Source organism: Martes martes, assembly GCF_963455335.1.
Source record: "Martes martes genome assembly, chromosome: 15".
Classification (NCBI taxonomy): Eukaryota; Metazoa; Chordata; class Mammalia; order Carnivora; family Mustelidae; genus Martes; species Martes martes.
In genome coordinates, this window is record NC_137903.1 from 67468754 (window position 1) to 67491000 (window position 22247).

A 22247-nucleotide genomic window follows, 5' to 3' on the forward strand; every position below is an offset into this window, starting at 1 on the left:
CATCTACTGGGACGTTAATCACGGAACAGGGCACTTTTCCCCTCCAGAGGGCAGCAGACATCGAGCAGCAGGCTGTGTTCGCTGTGTTTGATGAGAACAAGAGCTGGTACATCGAGGACAACATCAACAAGTTCTGTGAAAATCCCGACAAGGTGAAACGTGACGACCCCAAGTTTTATGAATCAAACATCATGAGCAGTAAGTCCCATCACTGCTTTTGTCCATCGGTTTTTCCCTCCCATGCTTGAAGGATGACTGTGCATGAAGGCAGAGGCACGGGTTAGAATTCACTCGCCACCCAGACGTTTGGTGACGAAGTTACTGGGGAATACTAGAGCAGCCGTCCTACGACCAGAGGCCAAGAGCTTTTTCTCCTTAGGAAGTCTTCTTGGTCTCAAGCTCCAAATGTGCATGTGCCGTTTATGCACGTGCTCCGGGCTCCTCCGCTCTGGAGGAACAGGGCGAGGGTGGGGTGTTGAGGAAGGGGCTCCAGGCCTTTGTCAGTGGTGTGTGGGGTTTTAGACCATGTACAAGCTGAACAGGCTCCGTGGCCGGAGCAGAAACAAGGTAAGTAATCCAAAGCTGGGTGGTCCCATCAAACGAAGGCAAAACGCAGAGGGGGAGCCAGAATCTTAAAAAGCCGATCCGTGGGGACGCCTGGGTGGCTCAGTTGGTTAAGCCGCTGCCTTCGGCTCAGGTCATGATCCCAGGGTCTTGGGATCGAGTCCCGCATCGGGCTCCTTGCTCCGTGGGGAGCCTGCTTCTCCCTCTGCCTCTGCCTGCCTCTCTGTCTGCCTGTGCTCACTCTCTCTGACAAATGAATAAATAAAATCTTAAAAAAAAAAAAAAAGCCAATCCATGAAGAGGTGTGAAGTGAGGGGTAGGAAGTTCAGAACAGAAGGAATTCCCTTAGCCAAAGTTCTGGCATTTGCTGTGGTTTTCAATGCCAGCGCCTAAAGCCACTGTTGTGAGAAGTCTGAGAGAAATTGCCCTGAGCCTGCTAAAAGCAAACTTTGCCACGGGGGTCAGGGTTCCCACCACTGTTCCTCAGAGTCAAGAGCCATTATGATCACTTTCTCTGATATGAATGATTGGAATTCTCAGAACAGGCAGGTGTCCTGAAAACAATTCCAAACAGGGAGTTACTCAGCTTTCTTTGCATAATTTCATTTTTGGCAGTGAATCTGTCATAGTTTTAGGCTAGTGTTATCCATTAGAAATTCTGCATGAGCCACAAATATAATTTTTAAATTTCTAGTAACCATATGAAAACTTAAAGTAAACTATATCCCAAATATTATCATTTCAATATATAACCGATATAAAAATGGATGAGATTGGTTTTCTTTATTTCGTACTAGGTCTCTGAAATCTGGTGTGTATTTTACACTTACAGCACATCTCAATCCAGATTATCCACATTTCAAGTGCTCGGTAGTCACTTGTAGTCAGCGGCCGCTGTATCAGACAGGACAGCTATAGACCATTTAGAAGAGCCTCCCGAATGAAATACAAACTAAAAACATATTATGTCATTAAGTGCTCCCTGGTGCCAGGCATCACTTTAGTATCCGGGCCAGAGTGGTGGCACAGGCAGAGGTGGGCCCTGCCCTTATAGAAGTCACACCTGTGATTTAGCACCATGCTTAGAACCTAAGTAAATAAAGATACTGCCTAAAGCTGTGTTCCTTTGAAAAATAATAAAATGTGTGAACTCAATACTTGAATAAAAACTATAGATTATCTCAGTGTTAAGAGGGTGTAATTAAAACTGCAAAATGTGCTAAATCTGCCTGCCTGTGAGGGACACTATCTCTTACTCACTAACCAATGTGTCAAGGTGAATTTCTTATATTATGCTTTTCTTCCAGGTAGACTCATTCTAGATAATATTGTAAGTTGAGGTTTAGACTATCTTTAAAAGCAGAATGTGGAAAACAGAGCATTTGATACACACTTGACAAATGAATGAGTAAGTCAACGGGAACGAAAGGCTTTGTCTTTCTCCTGATACTTCTCCCTTGGCTAACATAGGGAAAATAAGTTCTCATTTGGGAAGTCGGAGTTTGATGTAGTCACGTGTTAGGCTGGTGACACTTATCGTAATCACTGCTTTGCTACAACCAAATTAATATTGGGACATTAATCGAAGGTATAATTCAACACATGTCCTTTTGTTGGCGGAGGCTTGCATGTTAATGGATTTTCCTTTTTCAGCCATCAACGGCTATGTCCCTGAGAGTATACCCACACTCGGATTCTGCTTTGATGACACCGTCCAGTGGCACTTCTGCAGTGTAGGGACCCAGGATGACATTTTGACCATTCACTTCACTGGGCACTCATTCATCTATGGAAAGAGACATGAGGACACCTTGACCCTCTTCCCCATGCGTGGGGAATCTGTGACGGTCACCATGGATAATGTTGGTAAGAGCCTGGACACTTGGAGAGGAACCTCTGATCTATAAAGGTCTGCTACAGCTTCCCAAGCTACCACAGTTCCTCAGTTTATCTTTCTGATTCCCTACGGGCTTTCCTTTCAGTACTTCTCGTGATTTCTCTTTGGGGAATTAATTACTTAAATGGGTCCAGTCCTTTCATGTGGGTTCCATTCATCCTTCTCTGGGCTAAGTGAGAAAGAAAGACACAACAGCAAAAAGATAAGGCGTGACTTTGAGGAGGAGGCATGAACATTCAGCCGCAAAAGAGCATTCTTTGATCAAAATGCCCTTTTCCGTTTCTAGAGCTAGCCACGCCACTGTGCGTTAGTTAGTGATCATCGAATACAGTACCCCGGAGGCTGGGGTTGGGAGCTCCTCGGATGTGCTCTGGGACTCAGTGTCTTTGTAACCTTGGACATGTTCCTTGACCTCACTGAGCTTCCCGTATTCATCTCCAAAACACATCACACTTTACAGGGTTGCTTTGACCATGAATTGTCATATGTACCAAATGCCTAGCTCTCAGCAGACACTCAACAAGTGGTAACTGTTGGAGACTCCTCGGGAAATCTGTATGTCAGAAAATAATGTCATTTCAAAGAGATTCAAAATTGCCTTCGAACCACCTGAGTCATTCATTGCTTAGAAATACATCTTACATCATCCTCCCTGTCAGTCCAATTTTCAAATGAGATACGCAGCCAACAAGATGTTTATGATAGTTAAAGCCTACTTTATTTTTAACTTTTTCCTTTTTAAATATATTCTAAAACAGTGACTCTTAAACTATCTGTGCTGAGTTTTCTCCGTGACTGACTAGTACTTTCAGTCTATATTGTTATATGAGATAAGTGCACTGATCACATATCACATTGGGCGCATAGCAATGTCAATTTGCTAAACAGTTTCCTAAACACCTTACACCTAACTTCTTTCCTTATGTGACTACAGATGATCAACAGTTCTCAGATCAGTGGTGACCCAAAGACCACACTTGTTAACCCCGACCTGAAGTTTGTTGAAAATTATCTGCCACAATGGATCCTAGGGTTTTTATATCTTTTTCTGGGCTTAGAGCTGTTTTCTCTGTCTCTCTTCTATAGGAACTTGGATGTTAACGACAATAAATTCCAATCCAAGAAACAAAAACCTAAGGTTGAGATTCAGGGATGTTAAATGTATCCGGGATGATTACGAAGACTCATATGAGATTATCTATGGACCTCCAGCATCTACAGTCATGACTACACGGAAAATGCGTGATTCTTCAGAAAACACGGGTGAAGAGGTTGATGATGACGATGATTACCAGAACAGCCTGGCTTCATGGTTGGGAATTAGGTCATTCAGAAATTCATCACTTAATGAGGAGGAAGAGGAGTTTAATCTTACTGCCCTAGCTCTGGAGAACAATTCTGAATTCATTCCTCCAAGTACTGATACAGTTCTTAGTTCAAATTCTTCTTCCCTAAGTAACATTAGCAGGTTTACTGTCTATAACTTTGCAAAACCTCAGAAAACTCCTCCTCACCCAACAGCCACCATGGCTGGTCCCTCTCTGGGACACATTGGCTTAAACAAGAACTCAGCTCTCAACCGTTCGACAGCAGAACATTCCAGCCCTTATTCTGAAGACTCTGTAGAGGATCCTCTACAGCCAGACATTACAGGGATAAGCCTACTTCCATTTGATGCAGAAGGATTCAGGGGTCAAGAACATGCTAAGCATAAGGGATCCAAGAGAGGAAGAGAGCACACAGCGAAGCACAGGTTCGCCCAAGTGGGATTTTTAGCACAAAAAACTGGGAGATACTTAAGCCAAGGCAATTCTTCTCCTTCCAGAATGGGATCCTGGGAAGACCTTCCCAGTGATCCGTTACTCTTAAAACAAAAGAATCCATCCAAGATTGTGAATGGGAAGTGGCATGTGGTGTCTGAGAAAGGTAGTTATGAAATAGTTCCAGATGCTGATGAAGACATGGCTGTTGATAAGCTGCTGGACAGCCCCCGGAATGCCTCGAGGACTTGGGGAGAAAACATCCCTCTCATAAAAAAGCACAGAAAGCAGAGTGGCCACCCCAGATTTTCTGGAATTAGAAATAAATCTCTACAAGTAAAACAGGATGGAGGAAACAGTGGATTGAAGAAAATCCCCTTTTTCATTAAAACACGAAAAAAGAAAAAAGAATTGAAGTTTGCACACCACATTCCTCTATCTCCAAGGGGCTTCAACCCTTTAAGAGGAAAGGCCGATACCACATTTTCAGATAGGAGACTTGATCATTCATCGTTACCCCATAAATCTGATGAAACATCTTTTCCCACGGACCTCAATCAGACATTCCCCTCTGTGAATCTGAGCCTGTTAGCCTCACTTCCTGACCATAATCACAGTGCCCCAAATGACACCAGTCAGACGAACTCCCCTTTAGATCTTTATCAGACAATACCCCCAGAAGAACACTATCAGACATTTCCTACTCGAGAGTCTGATCAAATACACTCCACTACAGACTCTAGCCACACATCTCCTCCAGAGTCTGGCCAGATGCTTGACTATGACCTAAGAAAAAAGCCATTCCCTACTGACATTGATCAAATGTTCCCTTCTTTGGAACCTGAAGCCTGGCAGGCAACTCTCTCTGAAGGTCTCAGTCAACTAACCATTTCCCCAGTTCTTGACCGTACAAACTTTTCTCCAGACCTTGGCCAGAGAACGTTTTCTCCAGACCTCGACCAGAGAACATTTTCTCCAGATCTCGACCAGGCAACCTTTTCTCCAGACCTCGACCAGGCAACATTTTCTCCAGATCTTGACCAGACAACCTTTTCTCCAGACCTCGACCAGGCAACATTTTCTCCAGACCTCGACCAGGCGACCATTTCTCCAGACATCGACCAGGCGATCTTTTCTCCAGACCTCGACCAGGCGAAATTTTCTCCAGACCTTGACCAGATGACCTTTTCTCCAGACCCTGACCAGACAAACTTTTCTCCAGACCTCAGCCAGACAACACTTTCTCCAGACCTCAGCCAGACAACACTTTCCCCAGACCTTGACCAGACGACCTTTTCTCCAGACCCTGACCAGACGACCTTTTCTCCAGACCTCAGCCAGACAACACTTTCCCCAGACCTCAGCCAGACACCCTTTTCTCCAGACCCCAACCAGGAGACTCTCTCATCAGACATCAGCCAGACAACCCTTTTTCCAGACCTCGATCAGATGCTCCTTTACCCAGACCTCAACCAGGCAACTCTCTCTCCAGACATTAGTCAAACGGCCCTTCCTCCTGATCTAGATACATCACTTCCTCCAGACCTTGATCAGACATCCTACACCTCTGAATCTACTCAGTCATTGCTTATTCCAGAATTTGGTCAGACTTCCCCTCATCCAGACATTGGTCAGGTGCCATCTCCTACCCTAAATAACACTTTTATGCCAAGAGAACTTAACCCACCAGTTGTAGTAGGCCTCAGTGCAAATGATGGAGATTATATTGAGATTATTCCAAGGCAGAAGGAAGAGAGCAGTGAAGAATACTCTGCTGAAATTGATTTTGTGGCCTATGATGACCCTTACCAGACTGATACTAGGACAGACATTAACTCCTCCAGAAATCCTGACAGCATTGCAGCGTGGTACCTCCGCAGCAACAGTGGAAACAGAAAATACTATTACATTGCTGCTGAAGAAATATCCTGGGATTATTCAAAATTTGCTCAAAGGTTTGGCCAAATTTTCTCCTTGTATATTCTCATGTTTCCACTACTGCTAAAAAGATTGCTACAGTCCAAGGAAAAAATTCTGGGCAAATTATACTAAGTATAGTTTAGGTCCCCTATTACAACTTGTCCTGTACAATTTCCTTTGTCAATTCCAAGGTTAGCTCTCTGCATTTGGTGACATTTGGACAATATAAGAAGAATCACTATAAGAAGTCTATGATAATCGATAGTTAAGGAAGCCCCTCCTCTCTCTTCCTCTCTCACCATGTGTTCCTACCATGTTTCCTTGCCTCAGTGCAGAGCCCAGCCTATCCATAGCTATCTGCTAATCAACATGATTTCATTGAAGTTGGCTTCACATCCAAATTTGTGATGTAGAAATCTCCTTTTGTAGAAATCTCCTTTTGCATTTGGTTACCAAAAAATACGTTAAAATTGTTTACTGATCAATGTGACGTGATCTTGGTGACGTTTGATTCAAATTACGTGAGATTCCAGTAGCAGAGGCCAAGGATACAAGCCGGTTTAGAAACAATATCTTCAACTGAGGCAGTCATTCAGTGATGATGTACCTTAATTTAAACTTGGGCTTTAATTTGGCTCATAGAATCACTCCTCCAATAACTCTTTAATGAGTGCTTATTCTCTCCTAAGCATTGTGCTAAGTGCTGAGACTCTAAAAGAGAATATAAACATACACGACTCCTGCCCTCATAGAACTTGTGTCTAGTTGGCAGGTGGATATGAATTAAGTGCTCCCATAAATAAGTGTAAAATATAACCAGCTAAAGACCAAGGAGGAAAGGAAGATACATGGTGATATGATACTTGAGGAATCTGACCCCAAGGAAGTGGTATTTGAGCTGAGATTGGAAGATGAGTAGAAGTAAACTAGGCAGGAAGTAGAGAGAGGAGAACATTCTAGACAGAAAGAAGGGCATGATGAGGACCTGTGGAAGCAGGAAGCCCTGAAACCTGTAGTTGGAGCTCAAGAAGAGGGTGAGTGGTAAGAAAGCATTTGGCCAGCTCTGCAAAGGCCAGATGCCACTAGGTTTTGTAGGCCATGGGAAGAATTTTGGTGTTTATCCAAAGAGCAAAACTAAAACTTGAAATTGAAAATTTGAACTTGAAATGAAAGTTAAAACTTCAGAAGTTTTAAGCCATTCCTGGTTTCCTAGAATATATGAGCTCCTTTCCTGGATGCCGTTACTTTCATTTTTTTAAATGAAGATGTTACACCTAATGGCCCCCAAGATCCTCTTCAGATTTAACCTTTCAGGATTCCAGTCACTCTTCAGCCACAGAGTTGAAGGAGTTCATGCAGTTTTGCAAGTGGCCTAACTCCAACAGAGAGTTTCTAAGGGATCCATAGACATTTCTAAGAGTTTTCAATTCAGTTCTGCTTAAGGATAAACACCATAATGAGGTGGACTCTGTATTCTGGGATGACAATGTAGAGAAAGAAGAGAGGAAGGGACAAGGGGCAGGGCTTAGCTGCAGAGTCTCAGGGACACAGCATGGTGACCGTGCTTGAACAGTCTAAAAACATTACAATATGGCTTTCCCAAAAGCTGACGGGTACAGTAAAAGCCAAAAACCAAAGGGTAATCAGAGTAAGCAAACACAGTGCGTGGTATGGCTTACAGAAATTATTTCTTCAATCTGGTGCTGGCATTTCCATATTAGAACTCGGTTAGTTTAAAACACATTTTCGGGGCGCCTGGGTGGCTCAGTTGATAAAGCTTCCAACTCTTGATTTCTGCCCAGGTCGTGATGTCAGGGTTGTGAGCTTGAGCCCCACATTGGGCTCCATGTTGGGCGTGGAGCCTGCTTAAGATTCTCTCTCTCCTTCTCCCTCTGCTCTTCCTACCTCCCCCAATAAGAATAAAACACATTTTCCCATGACTTTCTATTTAAATGTAGCACCCATTGCTATATGAGAACAAATAGTTTATCTAGGGATTTCGAAGAGAGGCTCTGAGGGAGTAAGATTTAGGGCCTTTCCAAAGTGGAAAGGGATGGAACCAGTTCCTTCAAAATCTTATATACCATTCCAGGCATGCAAGCCATGTGTATGGCAGTCAAAGCTGCTTTGCTTGTCCGCATGTGTTCTGTGAAACTCTGTTACACTTAGGGTCTGGAAGGATGGGGTCAGTAGGGTAAGAAGACGGGAAGGAAGACGGAGTGGGATCCTCTGTTGACGGCTCACGGTGCATGACGAATATGGTGCATGGCGGATGAGGTCTGGCCTGTTTGCACAGGCTTGGGAAATGTAGGAGTCAGTGAGAAAATATGATGTGCTCTGGCCGCAAACTGAACTAGTGAACTACACAAGGAATAACATGATTTTTAAAAAGGAAATGAGAGAAAAATGGCTACTTTCAGAGTATAAAACTCCCAGCCACCTAGTGGCCTTCACAGGGATGACCGTTGACACCTGACAGCCCCAAGCCCTGGCTGCTTCTGATACTAAAATCTGCTAGGTGAATATGTGGTTATATTTGTTCATTCACTGATGTATTACATAAAAATCTATCAAGTCCCCACTATGTGCTGGATGACTTGCTAGATACTAGAAATAAAAGAACGAGCAAATTAGGCATGATCCCTGACCTCATGGTGTTTTCACTCTAGTATTAGAGTCAGATTCTAATAGATAATCTCACAAGTAAATGACATATTTAAAAAAAAAACAAAGAAACAAATAAATAAGATAATTTACTATATATACTAGAGAAATATAAGAGTACTACAGGAATATACTATATATGCTAAAGCAATACTATAGAAACTTATGGAATAATATAGACAGATTTGACCTATAAAGGTTTGTAGGAAGACTTACCTAAGAAATGATATGTGAGCTGGGATCTGAAGGATATTTATTGGCTTAAGTTTTTTTGTTGTTGTTGTTGTTTTTTAAGATTTTATTTATTCATTTGTCAGAGAGAGTGAGCACAGGCAGACAGAGAGGCAGGCAGAGGCAGAAGGAGAAGCAGGCTCCCCGCTGAGCAAGGAGCCCGATGCGGGACTCAGTCCCAGGACCCTGGGATCATGACCTGAGCCGAAGGCAGCCGCTTAACCAACTGAGCCACCCAGGCATCCCTGGCTTAAGTTTTTACTCATTTATATTTTCATTCATTTGTTCCTCAAGTACTAATTAAATATCCATGCTAGATACTATACTCAGAAACAGGGATAATTCCCCCAATTCTTTGAATGGTCTTTCATTTGTTCCTTTAAACAAATACTAACTTATTATTATTTCAGTGAAGAAGTTGATGATGATCCAGAGAACACCATATACAAGAAAGTAGTCTTCCGGAAGTACCTTGATAGCACTTTTACCAAACGTGATCCTTTGGGGGAGTATGAAGAGCATCTCGGCATTCTTGGTCCAGTTATTAGAGCTGAAGTGGATGATGTCATCCAAGTAAGTCATCTCATGAGTGTTGCTAAGATCATCATGGAAATTTCCACAAGCACCAAAGGCTTTGTAACAGTGGAAGGGGCAGGAGGGCTATAGGTAATTTATTTTCCAAAGTTAACAAATAATTACACTTCTTTTCAGAGACTGTTTGCCAAGTGATTTGATAATCTTAAAAGAAAGGATCTCAAAAAAAAAAAAAAAAAAGAAAAGAAAAAAATGATCTCAGATTTTATTTCTTCCTCTGCGGAGCTCCTGTTTCTTCCGTAAGGGCCAATTCTGTTTTCCCCAAGAAACTTTCTCCTGCACGTTCAGCCGAATTGCTCCTTTCAGACATTCCGTCTAACCCCATTCATACTTTGGTTCTGGCCTTTTGGCCCCAGGTCTTTGACGTGAATCCACACGTGCAGCTGCCTCTTCACCAAGGTTGGAGACTTACTGTGAGCAAGACCCAAAGCTCATTCCTCTTCAGATCTGCAGCACCTGCTGTGGTCACTTCACATGTGCTGAGCACTTTTGCTTTACAGCCTAAGAACAAACACATTTTGGTGTTCCTAGGGTAAACTGCTTGGGTCCTATCTCGCAGGATGTTGTAAAGATTAAATGAAGTAACATACGGGTTACTTTGTACTTACAGGCAGTTAACATATCTCACTGTATAAACACACAGGCCTAATTTAATAACTGCCCATCTGCTTGGGCGTAAAATACTGACATTTTTTTAATTTGGATTTTTGTTGGACCTAGTACATTTGTGGGTCATTCTTTTTCCCAGGTTCGTTTCAAAAACTTAGCATCCAGACCATATTCTCTTCATGCCCACGGGCTTTCCTACGAAAAGTCATCAGAGGGAAAGACTTACGAAGATGACTCTCCTGAGTGGTTCAAGGAAGATAATGCTGTTCCGCCAAACAGCAGTTACACGTACGTCTGGCACGCCACCACCCGATCCGGCCCCGAGAGCCCCGGCTCCGCCTGCCGGGCCTGGGCCTACTACTCAGCGGTGAACCCGGTACGTACGTCCACTGAAAGTTTTTGTCACTCACCTAACCTTATAGCCTGAGTCCACCAGATGGAAGGGTCAAGATAATTTCTCCTTAAATGTCTGGCTTTCCATGAGGAATTTGTAAGGGTTCTGGCCAACAGTCTGTCACAACTTGGCTTCAGATGACCGTGAGAGAGAAGCATGTGCTCCGTGGAGAGGAGGGAGGGGTATGGAAATGGTTGAGCCCAGGCAGAGTGACTACTTTGCAGAGGAAGACATGTTTTTGCAATTTCCTTGTGCAAGTACTAGCTTTGTTTTGCTCCTTCTTTATGAGAGAACTGCAAAGTTGAGATCCTTCATCTCGGGTGGGCTTGCTGGAGAGCAAGCGCAGACTTCGACTTCAGTCCCTATCCTGTCACTTACTGGGGGGCTGGGAAAGTTACTTGACCTCTCTCAACCTCAGTTTCTAAAGTTAAAAATGAGGAAACAGTGGATAGTGCACAATAGGCACTTGGTAATGTATATTTAATAAGTGAGTTTATTTTTAATTTACAGGAGTATCTTCTGAATTAAATAAGATACTACCAGCAAAATATTTGCTATAATAGTAGATGCTCAATAAATAGTAATTATAATGGCATTGATACTGTCATTGATATTATCATTACTGCCACGCTGAGATAAAGGACGAATCAGAGGAAGGGACTATGAGTGCCCTGGGCTCCGATGATCAGAGATACCCAGGCTTACTGAGCTCTTCATTTAGAGACTTCAAATTCAGAGCTCCTGAGGGTTCCTTTTCTACATAATCAGTGATTGTCAGAAGAGCAAAGGAAATCCTGAGAAAGAGAAAATCTGTGCATTTTCCTCCTACTGTCTTCCAGGAAAAAGATATCCATTCTGGCTTGATAGGTCCCCTTCTGATCTGCGAAAAAGGAGTCCTTGATAAGAGCAACACACCCATGGATATGAAAGAATTCGTCTTGCTTTTTATGATCTTTGACGAAAAGAAGAGCTGGTACTATGAAAAGAAGGCCCAGTCCCCGAGGCCTTGGAGATTTGCATCTTCAGAAGTCAAAACCTCCCATGAGTTTCATGGTATTTTCCTCTGACTTTGATCCAGTCTCCGAACGGAATCACACTGGGTGACCGTGATTCTTACTCTAGGTCTTCCTAAGATTAGACAGGACGTGCTTCTGAAGAATCAGGAGCCTCGACCCGTACCAGGTCCTTAAGCAGCTGCGGGCTGCTGTCCCCCGGCAGGTGGCGGGCACAGGGAGGAGCTAGAGAAGGTCTGAAAGCTACCACGGGAGCCACTCTGAGAACAAACCCAACCCACCCACCCACCACCCGAAAGCCAGGGTGCACGCGCACTCACATACGTTTCACGGATCAGAGAGCGGATGAAGCCCGAGAGCCCTAGACATTTACGCTGGGAAAGGGAGCAGAGGAGCTCCCACAGGAATGAGAGAGCAAACAGGGGCCTTGGTCGTCCGCATTCCCAGATTTGCCCGGAGCTCTCTCTGAATTTAGGAGGCCTCGGGGTGACGTGCTGTGTCTCCCCTCACTCTTCCCTCCGACCGCTGGAGTTCACTTCTCTGGCTCACGTTCGTCCTCCTGTTCCTGTAGCACAGGGAAGCCCACCCTGTAAAGGTCAAGGAGACAGAGAGCCGGGGAAGTGTGAGGTGTGGGGTGGAGAGAGGTCAGCCCTGCAGGAAGCCGCCGGAGGCCGACAAGGGGAGGAGCTGGGGGTCCCGTTTTAGCCTCTCCCTGATACCAGGGTACACAGGGGTCCTTACTATATGCCTGGGCAGGCAGAGCGGTAGGAAGGTGGGTGGTGAGGTGGGAGGCCTCAGACCTCTCCGGCAGCCTCTCTGCCGGCTACACAGACCTCTACCCGATTGCAACTCTCTGTCCTTTCAGCTATTAATGGGATGATCTACAACTTGCCCGGCCTGCGAATGTACGAGCAAGAGTGGGTGAGGTTACACCTGCTGAACATGGGCAGCGCCCGAGACATCCACGTGGTTCACTTTCACGGCCAGACCTTGCTGGAAAACGGCACTCAACGGCACCAGCTGGGGGTCTGGCCCCTGCTGCCTGGTAAAGACCTGCACGAGGGAAAAGAGGTCCCTGGCGAAGAACGGCTAGGGGAGCCGTCGCTGGCCCTCATTCCCTCCTGGGCATTACTTCCTGAGGGTCGGGCATGGTTTCTGGCATAGATCCTGGGCAGACACACACCCCCAGACTGCATACCGAGTGCGGAAAAGGCAGCTAACATGTGCGCCCTTTGCAGCACCACACAGGCTAATACCCCCTTAATAATGAAAAGGCTTAAACAAACCAGTCATCGCCAAGGATTCTTAGGTACGAGTGGTTTGTAGTTCTCCCTGCGTGCCGTAGGAGTGGGTAGGGGTATGAGTGCCACAGCGACTGATTCTGCGACGGTCCTGAGCACAGTGGAAGTCTAGGAAGCTGGTTAAAATGCAAATGTCAAGGCAGAGATTTGCTTTTGGAGCTTTTGATCTGGTAGATCTTGGGATCTTCAGCAGATGCCAGACACACTCCTTTTTTTTAAGATTTGATTTATTTATTTGACAGAGAGAGACACAGCGAGAGAGGGAACACAAGCAGGGGGAGTGGGAGAGAGAGAAGCAGCCTTCCCAGCGAGAGCGGGGAGAGCGGGGAGCCCAATGCGGGGCTCGATCCCAGGACCCCGGACCATGACCTGAGCCGAAGGCAGATGCCCCGCAAGGGAGCCACCCAGGCGCCCTGAGCCTCTGCATTTTCAACAAACAGCCGGTCTTCTGCAAATGCTCTGAGAAGCTAGTGAGGGCAGTTGGTCCCTTGCCAGTACTTCGGGTGGAGAAGTTGCTGTGTGACTCCGCCTTAGAAGGGCACAGCAGTCCAAACAGGACTGGTTTGGTTCGGGATAGGGGAAAGGGTGTTCTTGTTTGTTTCATTCAGGCCTGTGGTGCATTCATTAAGCTATAAAGACTCACTCTATTAAAATCAGAGACAAGAGGGGATTAGGTGAAACTTATTCCTGACTTTTCACCAGATATAGATTGCCAGATCAGTCCTCCTTTCCGAAACACTGAGAAGTTGGAATTGGCTGGCCCGTCCAAATCTTCATATCTAAATGGTCTGTATTGGACAGTGGGGGATGACCATAGGCTATTAATTCTCACTCACAATCTGGAAAATAGACACGGATTACAGTCAGCAGAATTCAAGTATTAACTAGCAAAGGGTAGCATTAAATATCAGAGTGGATAATCAGAGGTTTCAGGCATGTCTGTCTTTCGGTGATTTTCTGAAATAGTTCATGCGCCTCTCCATTCAACTATGTAAACTTAATAGAAAACTTGAAAACATGGGAGAAGGATGCTTGATTTTAATTTTCTTATTAAAAAAAAAACTAATGAAATGAAGGGAGAGAAAGGGAACAGTTTTCTTGAGGCTCAGTCATGAGTCATTCAAGGTCATTTTCATCCTTAGGGCTTAGAAGCTGTGTTGTGTATGAGTTAAGCTTATGACTTTGTATGTAGCTAAATGAAAGCTTCTTTCCTGTAAGGGGTGCCGGAGATTTTTTAAAGTCCTGGGGCAAGTTGTTTTTACTAATGTGTGTGTCATTGTTTTGTTTTATCTATTTGTTACATCTCTAGTCCTGCCTAAGAGAAACGGGTCGTTCTTTTTTTTTTAATTTTTAATTTTTAATTTTTTTATAAACATATAATGTATTTTTATCCCCAGGGGTACAGGTCTGTGAATCGCCAGGTTTACACATTTCACAGCAATCACCATAGCACATACTTTCCCCAATGTCCTCCACCCCACCCCCCTTTCCCAACCCCCCTTCCCCCAGCAACCCTCAGTTTGTTTTGTGAGATTAAGAGTCTCTTCTGGTTTGTTTCCCTCCCGATCCCATCTTGTTTCATTTATTGTTTTCCTACCCCCCAAACCCCCCATGTTGCATCTCTACTTCCTCATATCAGGGAGATCATAGGATAGTTGTCTTTCTCCGATTGACTTATTTCACTAAGCATGATACCCTCTAGTTCCATCCACGTCGTCGCAAATGGCAAGATTTCATTTCCTTTGATGGCTGCAGAGTATCCCATTGCATGTATATACCACATCTTCTTTATCCATTCATCTGTGGATGGACATCTAGGCTCTTTCCATAGTTTGGCTATTGTAGACATTGCTGCTATAAACATTCGGGTGCACTTGCCCCTTTGGATCACTACGTTTGTGTCTTTAGGGTAAATACCCAGTAGTGCAATCGCTGGGTCATAGGGTGGTTCTATTTTCAACTTTTTGAGGAGCCTCCATGCTGTTTTCCAGAGTGGCTGCACCAGCTTGCATTCCCACCAGCAGTGTAGGAGGGTTCCCAGAAAGGGGTCATCCTTAAATTCTTTTCTAAAGCCTCTTGTGATGTAGGGATTTTAGGATTCTTTGATAGCTGTCAACTAATATTGTTCATTAGGGGTGTAATATTGTCCTTCACTCTCTGTTTTAGGTTCATTTAAAACTCTTGAAATGAAGGCATCAAAAGCTGGCTGGTGGCTGCTGGACACAGAGGTTGGAGAAAACCAGAGAGCAGGGATGCAAACACCGTTTCTCATCATAGACAGAGGTACCGTCCGAGAGCCACGTGATGCTTTTAGCAGGACGGTCCCTGCTGGAACATTCCTAACTTTTAGATTGGAAATATGGAACTCTGAGACTCTGCATGACAGGGGCAATAATGCTTTTATTCTAACTGCTACCTGATTTATTCTGACCCGTCTTCTGATGGTGCCGCAAACATCAGTCTTCAAGGAAACTTGAACCCCATGTTTCAGCCCACAGGCATTCTTCTCAGTTGGGGAACGAATATAAAGTGGCTTCCTTCATGATGTGTGATTCATGGGAAATGAATGTAAGAAATTTTCCAGAGGAGGGAAAAGATACCAGGAATTCAACAATGACTGGGATAGTCTCTGAACTTGGCATTCCAGTATTTGAGAAATCATTTCCATCTGCCCATCCACCCAGCCAGCCAGCCAGCCAGCAATTATTTAATATTTGCCGAGTACTTAATACTCAAGCACTGTGTCAACATCCAGACGTCTCAGTGGCTGGCATTTTCTTTTGTCATCAGGATATAAATAACTCTGTAACTTTCAGGTCAACTTTTGAGAACATAGACTTACAGGGGGTAATACTTAAGGTTGTAAAATGACCTATTTTAAGATACAAGCAGATGGAAATCTGTATAAAACTAGTTGAATTTTGGGGTCTCTATGGTTTTCCTCTAGGGTGTTACTATTTCTTTTAAAGACTAGCACCAATCACTAGTCTTGCTAATACTAGTACTTAATATGACCAGACATGTTTAAGGCAGTGCCACAAAGTGAAGTGAAACTATCAAGTGACTGACCCACCAGAGGTATGATCACCTGCCATGGAGATTTTACACAGTTATATGTATTTTCTAAACAAAAATTATTCATTGTTCTGTTTGTGTGTGTGTGTGTGTGTGTGTTTTGTCTGTTTTTTAGACTGTAAGATGCCAATGGGACTAAGCACTGGTATCATAGCTGATTCACAGATCAAGGCTTCTGAGCATTTGGGTAAGTGGCAGCATCATCGTCTTTGGAAGCCATCTCCTACAATTGTGCAGTGTACAGCCTGAAAAACAACCCATGACAACCCCTACCTGTCGAATCTACGTGTCATTGCTCCTCCCTGGGCTTTGCTCATGAGGTGCTCATCTGGTAGAGGAAGGAGTGTATAATAGGCACTAACATCCTCTCTGATGTATAAGGTTCCCATAGAGTCTGTCTCAGGGAAGACCCAGAGCTCGGGCACCTCAGAATCTCTACCCAGGCAGTCCAAACTCTCGGCAGGGATTGAGCAAGGAGGGGATTTCTTACTCCTATGACCATGTTCCCATTTTCAAAACCCTCCCCATTCATCCCCTTTCCAGGTTTGATCACTAACATAATATTCCAGCCAGATTCACAAGGTCTTATTGGCCGCACACTACTTCCCCACTAATAGGGTTCTTCGTTGTGCCAACCATTCGTCTATTCAAGGACTTTGCTGATCACCCACTGGGTGTCAGGGTCTCCTTCTAAACTTCCTCACTCTGCCTCAAAACCCTTCCTAAGACCAAGAGGTCAGTTGGAAGGAATCAGGAGGCTCCCATAATCCCTCCCACGTCCTCCCCTTAGGCAAGCACACTGGGCAGCAGCCACATCAACACAACTGAGAAAAGACAAACATAACCTGTATGCAGGAAAGGGGGTGGGCGGTGGTTGACAGCTGACCAAGCACAGACTGAAGCCAAGAAGATTTCACCATCGTGAGCTGGCCTCGTAGCTGAGGCCTTGTGTCAACAGCCCGGTCTCCTAACTTCAACAGAAGATCCTGCAGAGGTCTGGTTATCCACTAGGATTAAACTTACTTGGGAAATGGCCAATTATATGCTTTTGGTTTGTCTGTTTGTTTTAATTCAGAATAATTTTTTTTTCTTTTTTGGATTTAGGTTATTGGGAACCCAAATTAGCAAGATTAAACAATGGTGGGTCATATAATGCTTGGATCACAGAGAAACCTTCAACAGAACTTGACTCTAAACCTTGGATCCAGGTATATCTTATTAACCTTATTAATATTTATAGCACCATACTAATAAAATGACAGTGATTTAATAATTTCTCCTTGTTGTTCTTGCAACATTCTAGGCACTACCCTAAGTACTTTACATACTCAAAACGAACCCTATGAGGTTAGTGCTAGTCACAGCCTAGAGATCCTTTTTACCCATGAAAACACTAAGGCAAAGCGGGCCTAATTAAGTGCCGAAAGTCTAGTAAGTGGTTGAACTTGGGTTCAAGCCCAGGTCCTCCGTGCTCACATGTGGGTTGTTTCTAGCCATTTTATTAGCGCTAAGACCTTGGGTGGTTAGTGAAGAAAGCCGGCTACACAGTGAATCACGGAATCAGCGCGTGACTTGTTGACAAGGACGGACTGTAATGGCTTTGCTGTGTTGCAGGTGGACATGCAGAGGGAAGTTGTACTCACGGGGATCCAGACTCAAGGGGCCAAGCAGTATCTGAAGTCCTACTACACCACGCAGTTCTCCGTGGCGTACAGCTCCGACCGCACGAACTGGCAGATCTTCAAGGGGAACAGCACCAGGAACGTGATGGTCCGTGCGCCTCGTTTCTTTCCCACTCCCTAGACTCACCCTAGGCTCCCAGGCTGCTGTGACTATGCCTGTCATCGTGTCTTGCTAAAAAATACCTTTCTGGGAGGTAGAAATGCAAATGGTTTTCTTAGGGCCTTAGGAAAGAAAGTGGTGTAACGACGGGTCTGTTACTACAGAGTAAAGGATGAGCCTGACGTCCGACACTTCCAGACTCCACCAAAAACTCACTTCTGGATCAAACTAGATCCCCGGACCTCTCAGACGGGCAGACGGCAGAGGGCAGAGCAGAACATCTGCTCTTGGCTCTTCGGGAGCTCATGCTAAAAACGGGCTTTGAAGTTGAGTTTCTACTGGCTTTTGCATCGGATTTTGTTCTGTGTTTCAGTGTCCCTGAAAGGAAGCAGATAGCAACGTCCGTCCGTGCCCGTGCTGCTCTGGGCAGCGCACTTCCCGTTCTGCTCCCTGCCCGAGGAGCGACAGGCCTGCCCCTCTCTCCGAAGCTCAGCCAGGATTATTCCCCCAGACCCCTGTGTACCAGCCCCAACTCCCCTTCCTTCCTAACCCCCTTCCAAAGAGAGCTCTTTTTTGAATCTTTTCAAAGGGCCGGCTCTGTTTCGTTGGCTTCCATCCGTTATCGTTCTGGGTTTTGGTCTTGCTACTCTCACCCTCTGTTTCAGCCGCTCCTCCTGACACTGCTCTGGCAAGGAAAGGGGCTGGGGCACACCTCACGCCTGCCAGGTGGGCTTCGAAGTCTAGGGTCCCCCCGAAGGAGGACCGCTCTTCTTTGCCGTTGGGTGGGGATGGGAGAGACTCCATGATACACAGCGGTGGGAGCCTTATTAGGAACTGGTGGGGATGAAAGTCCTGAGTTCCTGTTTGACCTTCTCTAATGCGGCGCTGATGAGGGTGCTGGGTGACTCATTACAGTCTGGCGAGCAGGGAAGTCTAGGCTCCCCACTGGGTGGAGGAGGGGCCATGGTGTTTTCTCTGATGTTCATCTAGAAGTTGAGCAATTATTGTCTGAACGTTCTCTGGCCTGCTGGACTGCCCTTGCCTGGTCCTGTGGCTACAGAAAAGAACCTTCCACCAGACCTTTTTTTGTCTTTATCCATCGGCGTTTCCTGGTTGCTGGCTTCTTCACTTCCCAGTCTGGGTTCTATGAGACAAAAATGAAACGCAGGGAGCCCACTGACTACCGTGTTGTTCTTTGGGCCCCGAGAACCCTCGCTGGTCCGCCGCCTTCTCCTTATCTTTCAGTGGTTTCTTGTGTTTTAGTTGTTCTTAGCAGAAGGAGCAAGATGAGGCACATTTACACCACCTTCCGGAAGTGAAAGTATCTCCAGTTTCTTAAGACCAAGTGATTTAATTCAGGCCACCTGAAAACTTAATATGACAATATTAAGTTAAACTGAAACTTTATTATAAAACCACTTCGTAGAGAATTGTTCCATAACTAAGATTTCCTCTTTTCCTCTAGTATTTTGATGGCAATTCAGATGCCTCTACGATAAAAGAGAATCGGTTTGACCCACCTATCGTGGCTAGATATATTAGGATCTCTCCAACGAGCTCCTATAACAGACCGGCCCTTCGACTGGAGCTGCAAGGCTGTGAGGTTAACGGTAAGACGCTACGGTGCATTACTGTCTTGCTGCCTCTCAGAGAATCAAGCTTTAGTAGATACAGAGGAATGGATAGAATTATTAGTTCTATTTAGTCACTGAGGTGCCTCGAAGAACCTTGGTGAAACAGGTTCTGCTCAGGCAGACTCTCATTTACGTTGTGACCTAGAGCAAGACTGGTTCTACCAGCCAGTGGGTGGGCACCATCTCCAAACAGTGCCAGGATGGCACGGACACTGCCATGACCCTCCAAGGAAAGGCCATCGCTTAGAATAACTCCCGTTGGCCTATTTCAATAAGAACTAAGATTCAGACTACCTCTGACTCTTCCAAAGCCCCACAGGTCACACTCAGACTTTAATGAAAGTACTGAGCAACATTACTGGCATGGATTAGATGTTCAGTGAATGTTTTTGAGATCTAAACTACTTACTAATTCCTGAAACTTTTTTTTTTTAAGATTTATTTATTCATTAGAGAGAGAGAGAGCTGATGGGGAGGGGCAGAAGGAGAGGCAGAGAGAAAATCTCAAGCAGCCTCCCTGTTCAGCAGGGAGCCGGAGGCAGGGCTTGATCTCACGATCCTGAGCTAAAATCAAGAGTTGGGTGCTTAAGCGACTGAACCAGCCTGGCACCCTCCAACTTCCCGAAACCTTGACTGAACTCTATTCCGCTTGGCGCTCTGGAGGTCCTCACGTTTTTTCTATGCAAGCTGCTGTTTTTCAGGGGATGTAATGTGACCAGTGGTATAAGTAAGTCCAAGTAATCATGAATGGCCATAATAAAATTCCTCTAAACAGAACAAAGGTGTAATAGAGTCACTGTTTGTTTCTTTCTATATAGTATATGTTGTAAATGGTAGTTTGTTCAGATCAGAGAGTCGAACTAAAATGTGACATTCAACTCCATTGACCTATTCAAAACATCTATTTTCTATTCAAGAAGCATGACTTTAAAAAAAAAACAAAACTCTTCACTTTCTTGATATAATCAGAGTTAACTGTAGGTTTTCTTTTTTTAAAGTCTTTTTTCATTGAGAGAGATATCATTTCAAGAAAATGTCAGCATGATTTACCAACAAGAACAAAGCATCACGGAGCTGATGGTGGTGATGGGCCGTCGGCTGGGCTCACTCACCAGCTGTGTTTCTCACGTTCACCGACCAGCTTTGAGGACTGACATGCAAGTGCACACCTCGGCAAATTTTGCAGTGGTGCATCCCACGGATCACCCTCCACGGGTTGAAAACAATCTGTTGAACATGACTGCCAAGGGTTCACTCTTCTTCTTTGTAGCTTTTTCTTTAGAGAGAGAAATAGGAGATATTCTTAGGTACATAGAGAGGGAAGGAGTATTTTCTACCTCAGAAAAGACAGAAGTTTCCATGACTCTCCAAAGGAGGAAAATGGGTTTAAATATTCAGAACATGCGTCAGACTTCCTGGGCTCCAGTTTAGTTTCTGATTCTTCTGGTAGTGTTGGTTACTTTTTCTTGCCGTTCTTTGGTTTTCTCACTTGGTAATACACATAGAGCTTAAAAGCAGTATTTGGCCTTTGGGCAATAACATCATCGTTGGCAATGGTTGTTTCTGTTGTGACTTGGTAGTGATATTTTTTCTCATCTCCTCTGCAAGTGAGAAACGCCATGCAGGCCATAGTAGTGGCGCACAATTAATCTCATTACTTCTCTCTTGACAGGATGCTCCGCACCACTGGGTATGGAAAGTGGAAAGATAGAAAACAAGCAAATCACAGCTTCCTCATTCAAAAAATCTTGGTGGGGAGATTACTGGGAACCCTTCCGTGCCCGTCTCAATGCCCAGGGTCGTGTGAACGCCTGGCAAGCCAAGGTAGAGGACGCCTGTGAATGGAGCTCTCTCAGCCTTCCAGAAGGAAACACAGGCCCTCACTCTGGGAAACATGGGGTCCTGGGAAGTCAGAATAGAATCTCGCGTTTCTGCCGGTTGTGAGAATCTAGGAATCCAAGAATCTAGGATGTCTGCTGGTTTGATAGCTTAGCTCTGACTTTGGCTCAGAGAGGTTATTTATCATCTCCGTGGTTCTTGGTCTAGTTTTGATTTTTATCAAGTGTGGTCAAATTTCTTCCACAAAGGACCAGATCATAAATATTTTAGACTTTGTGAGCCATACGTTCCCAGTCATAACTGCTCAACTCTGCCCTTGTAGCAGGAAAACAGCTATAAACAGTACATAAATGAGCATGGCTGTGTTCCAATAAAACTTGATTTACAAAAACGGGCCAGGGACCAAATATGGCCCTTGGGCTAGAGTTGGCCAGCTCCTAACTGAGACAACTCATATTAGTGATAAATGATTTAGATTTGTGATACTTTTTTTTCCCCACAATTCAGCAATACTTTTCGTTTTCTTTTTTTTTCTAATTTTTTAAAAAGATTTTATTTATTTATTTGACAGAGAGTACAAGTAGACAGAGCAGCAGGCAGAAGGAGAGGGAGAAGCAGACTCCCCACTGAGCAGGGAGCCCGACACGGGGCTCCATCCCAGGATCCTGGGACCATGACCTGAGCCGAAGGCAGCCGCTTAACCGACTGAGCCACCCAGGCATCCCAATACTTTTCATTTTCTTAATAGTGCTATTTAAATTTTTTTTGTTCCCATTTTTTGAGAACTTTGTGACATTCCTATAGACAATTGGAGGCCTGGAAAAATGCTGCAAAACCAGGGGTATAGATCAGTGGCCTAAGTTTAATAAGCATCCTCCAGAGTTCTGTTGTCCTAATAATAACCCATTGGATTATTCCAGTGACTTAGTTTTAGGGTAACAGTTCATAGTTGACACATTTTTATTTCACT

The 22247-nt window shown here is 44.7% G+C and overlaps 1 protein-coding gene across 2 annotated transcripts in view; it reads left to right on the top strand.

Annotated features, from left to right (window-relative positions):
• F5 (coagulation factor V) overlaps positions 1 to 22247 on the top strand; it is a 71235-nt gene that overhangs the window by 44984 nt on the left and 4004 nt on the right. For both annotated transcript variants that reach the window (XM_080824944.1, XM_080824943.1), the window contains exons 11-23: positions 48 to 198; positions 2218 to 2430; positions 3548 to 6176; positions 9447 to 9609; positions 10379 to 10615; positions 11473 to 11686; positions 12512 to 12691; positions 15114 to 15230; positions 16138 to 16209; positions 17127 to 17230; positions 17637 to 17792; positions 19270 to 19414; positions 21111 to 21262. In XM_080824944.1, coding sequence (XP_080681070.1) covers positions 48 to 198; positions 2218 to 2430; positions 3548 to 6176; positions 9447 to 9609; positions 10379 to 10615; positions 11473 to 11686; positions 12512 to 12691; positions 15114 to 15230; positions 16138 to 16209; positions 17127 to 17230; positions 17637 to 17792; positions 19270 to 19414; positions 21111 to 21262 — 4533 coding nt within the window. The remainder of the gene's footprint in view (positions 1 to 47; positions 199 to 2217; positions 2431 to 3547; positions 6177 to 9446; positions 9610 to 10378; positions 10616 to 11472; positions 11687 to 12511; positions 12692 to 15113; positions 15231 to 16137; positions 16210 to 17126; positions 17231 to 17636; positions 17793 to 19269; positions 19415 to 21110; positions 21263 to 22247) is intronic.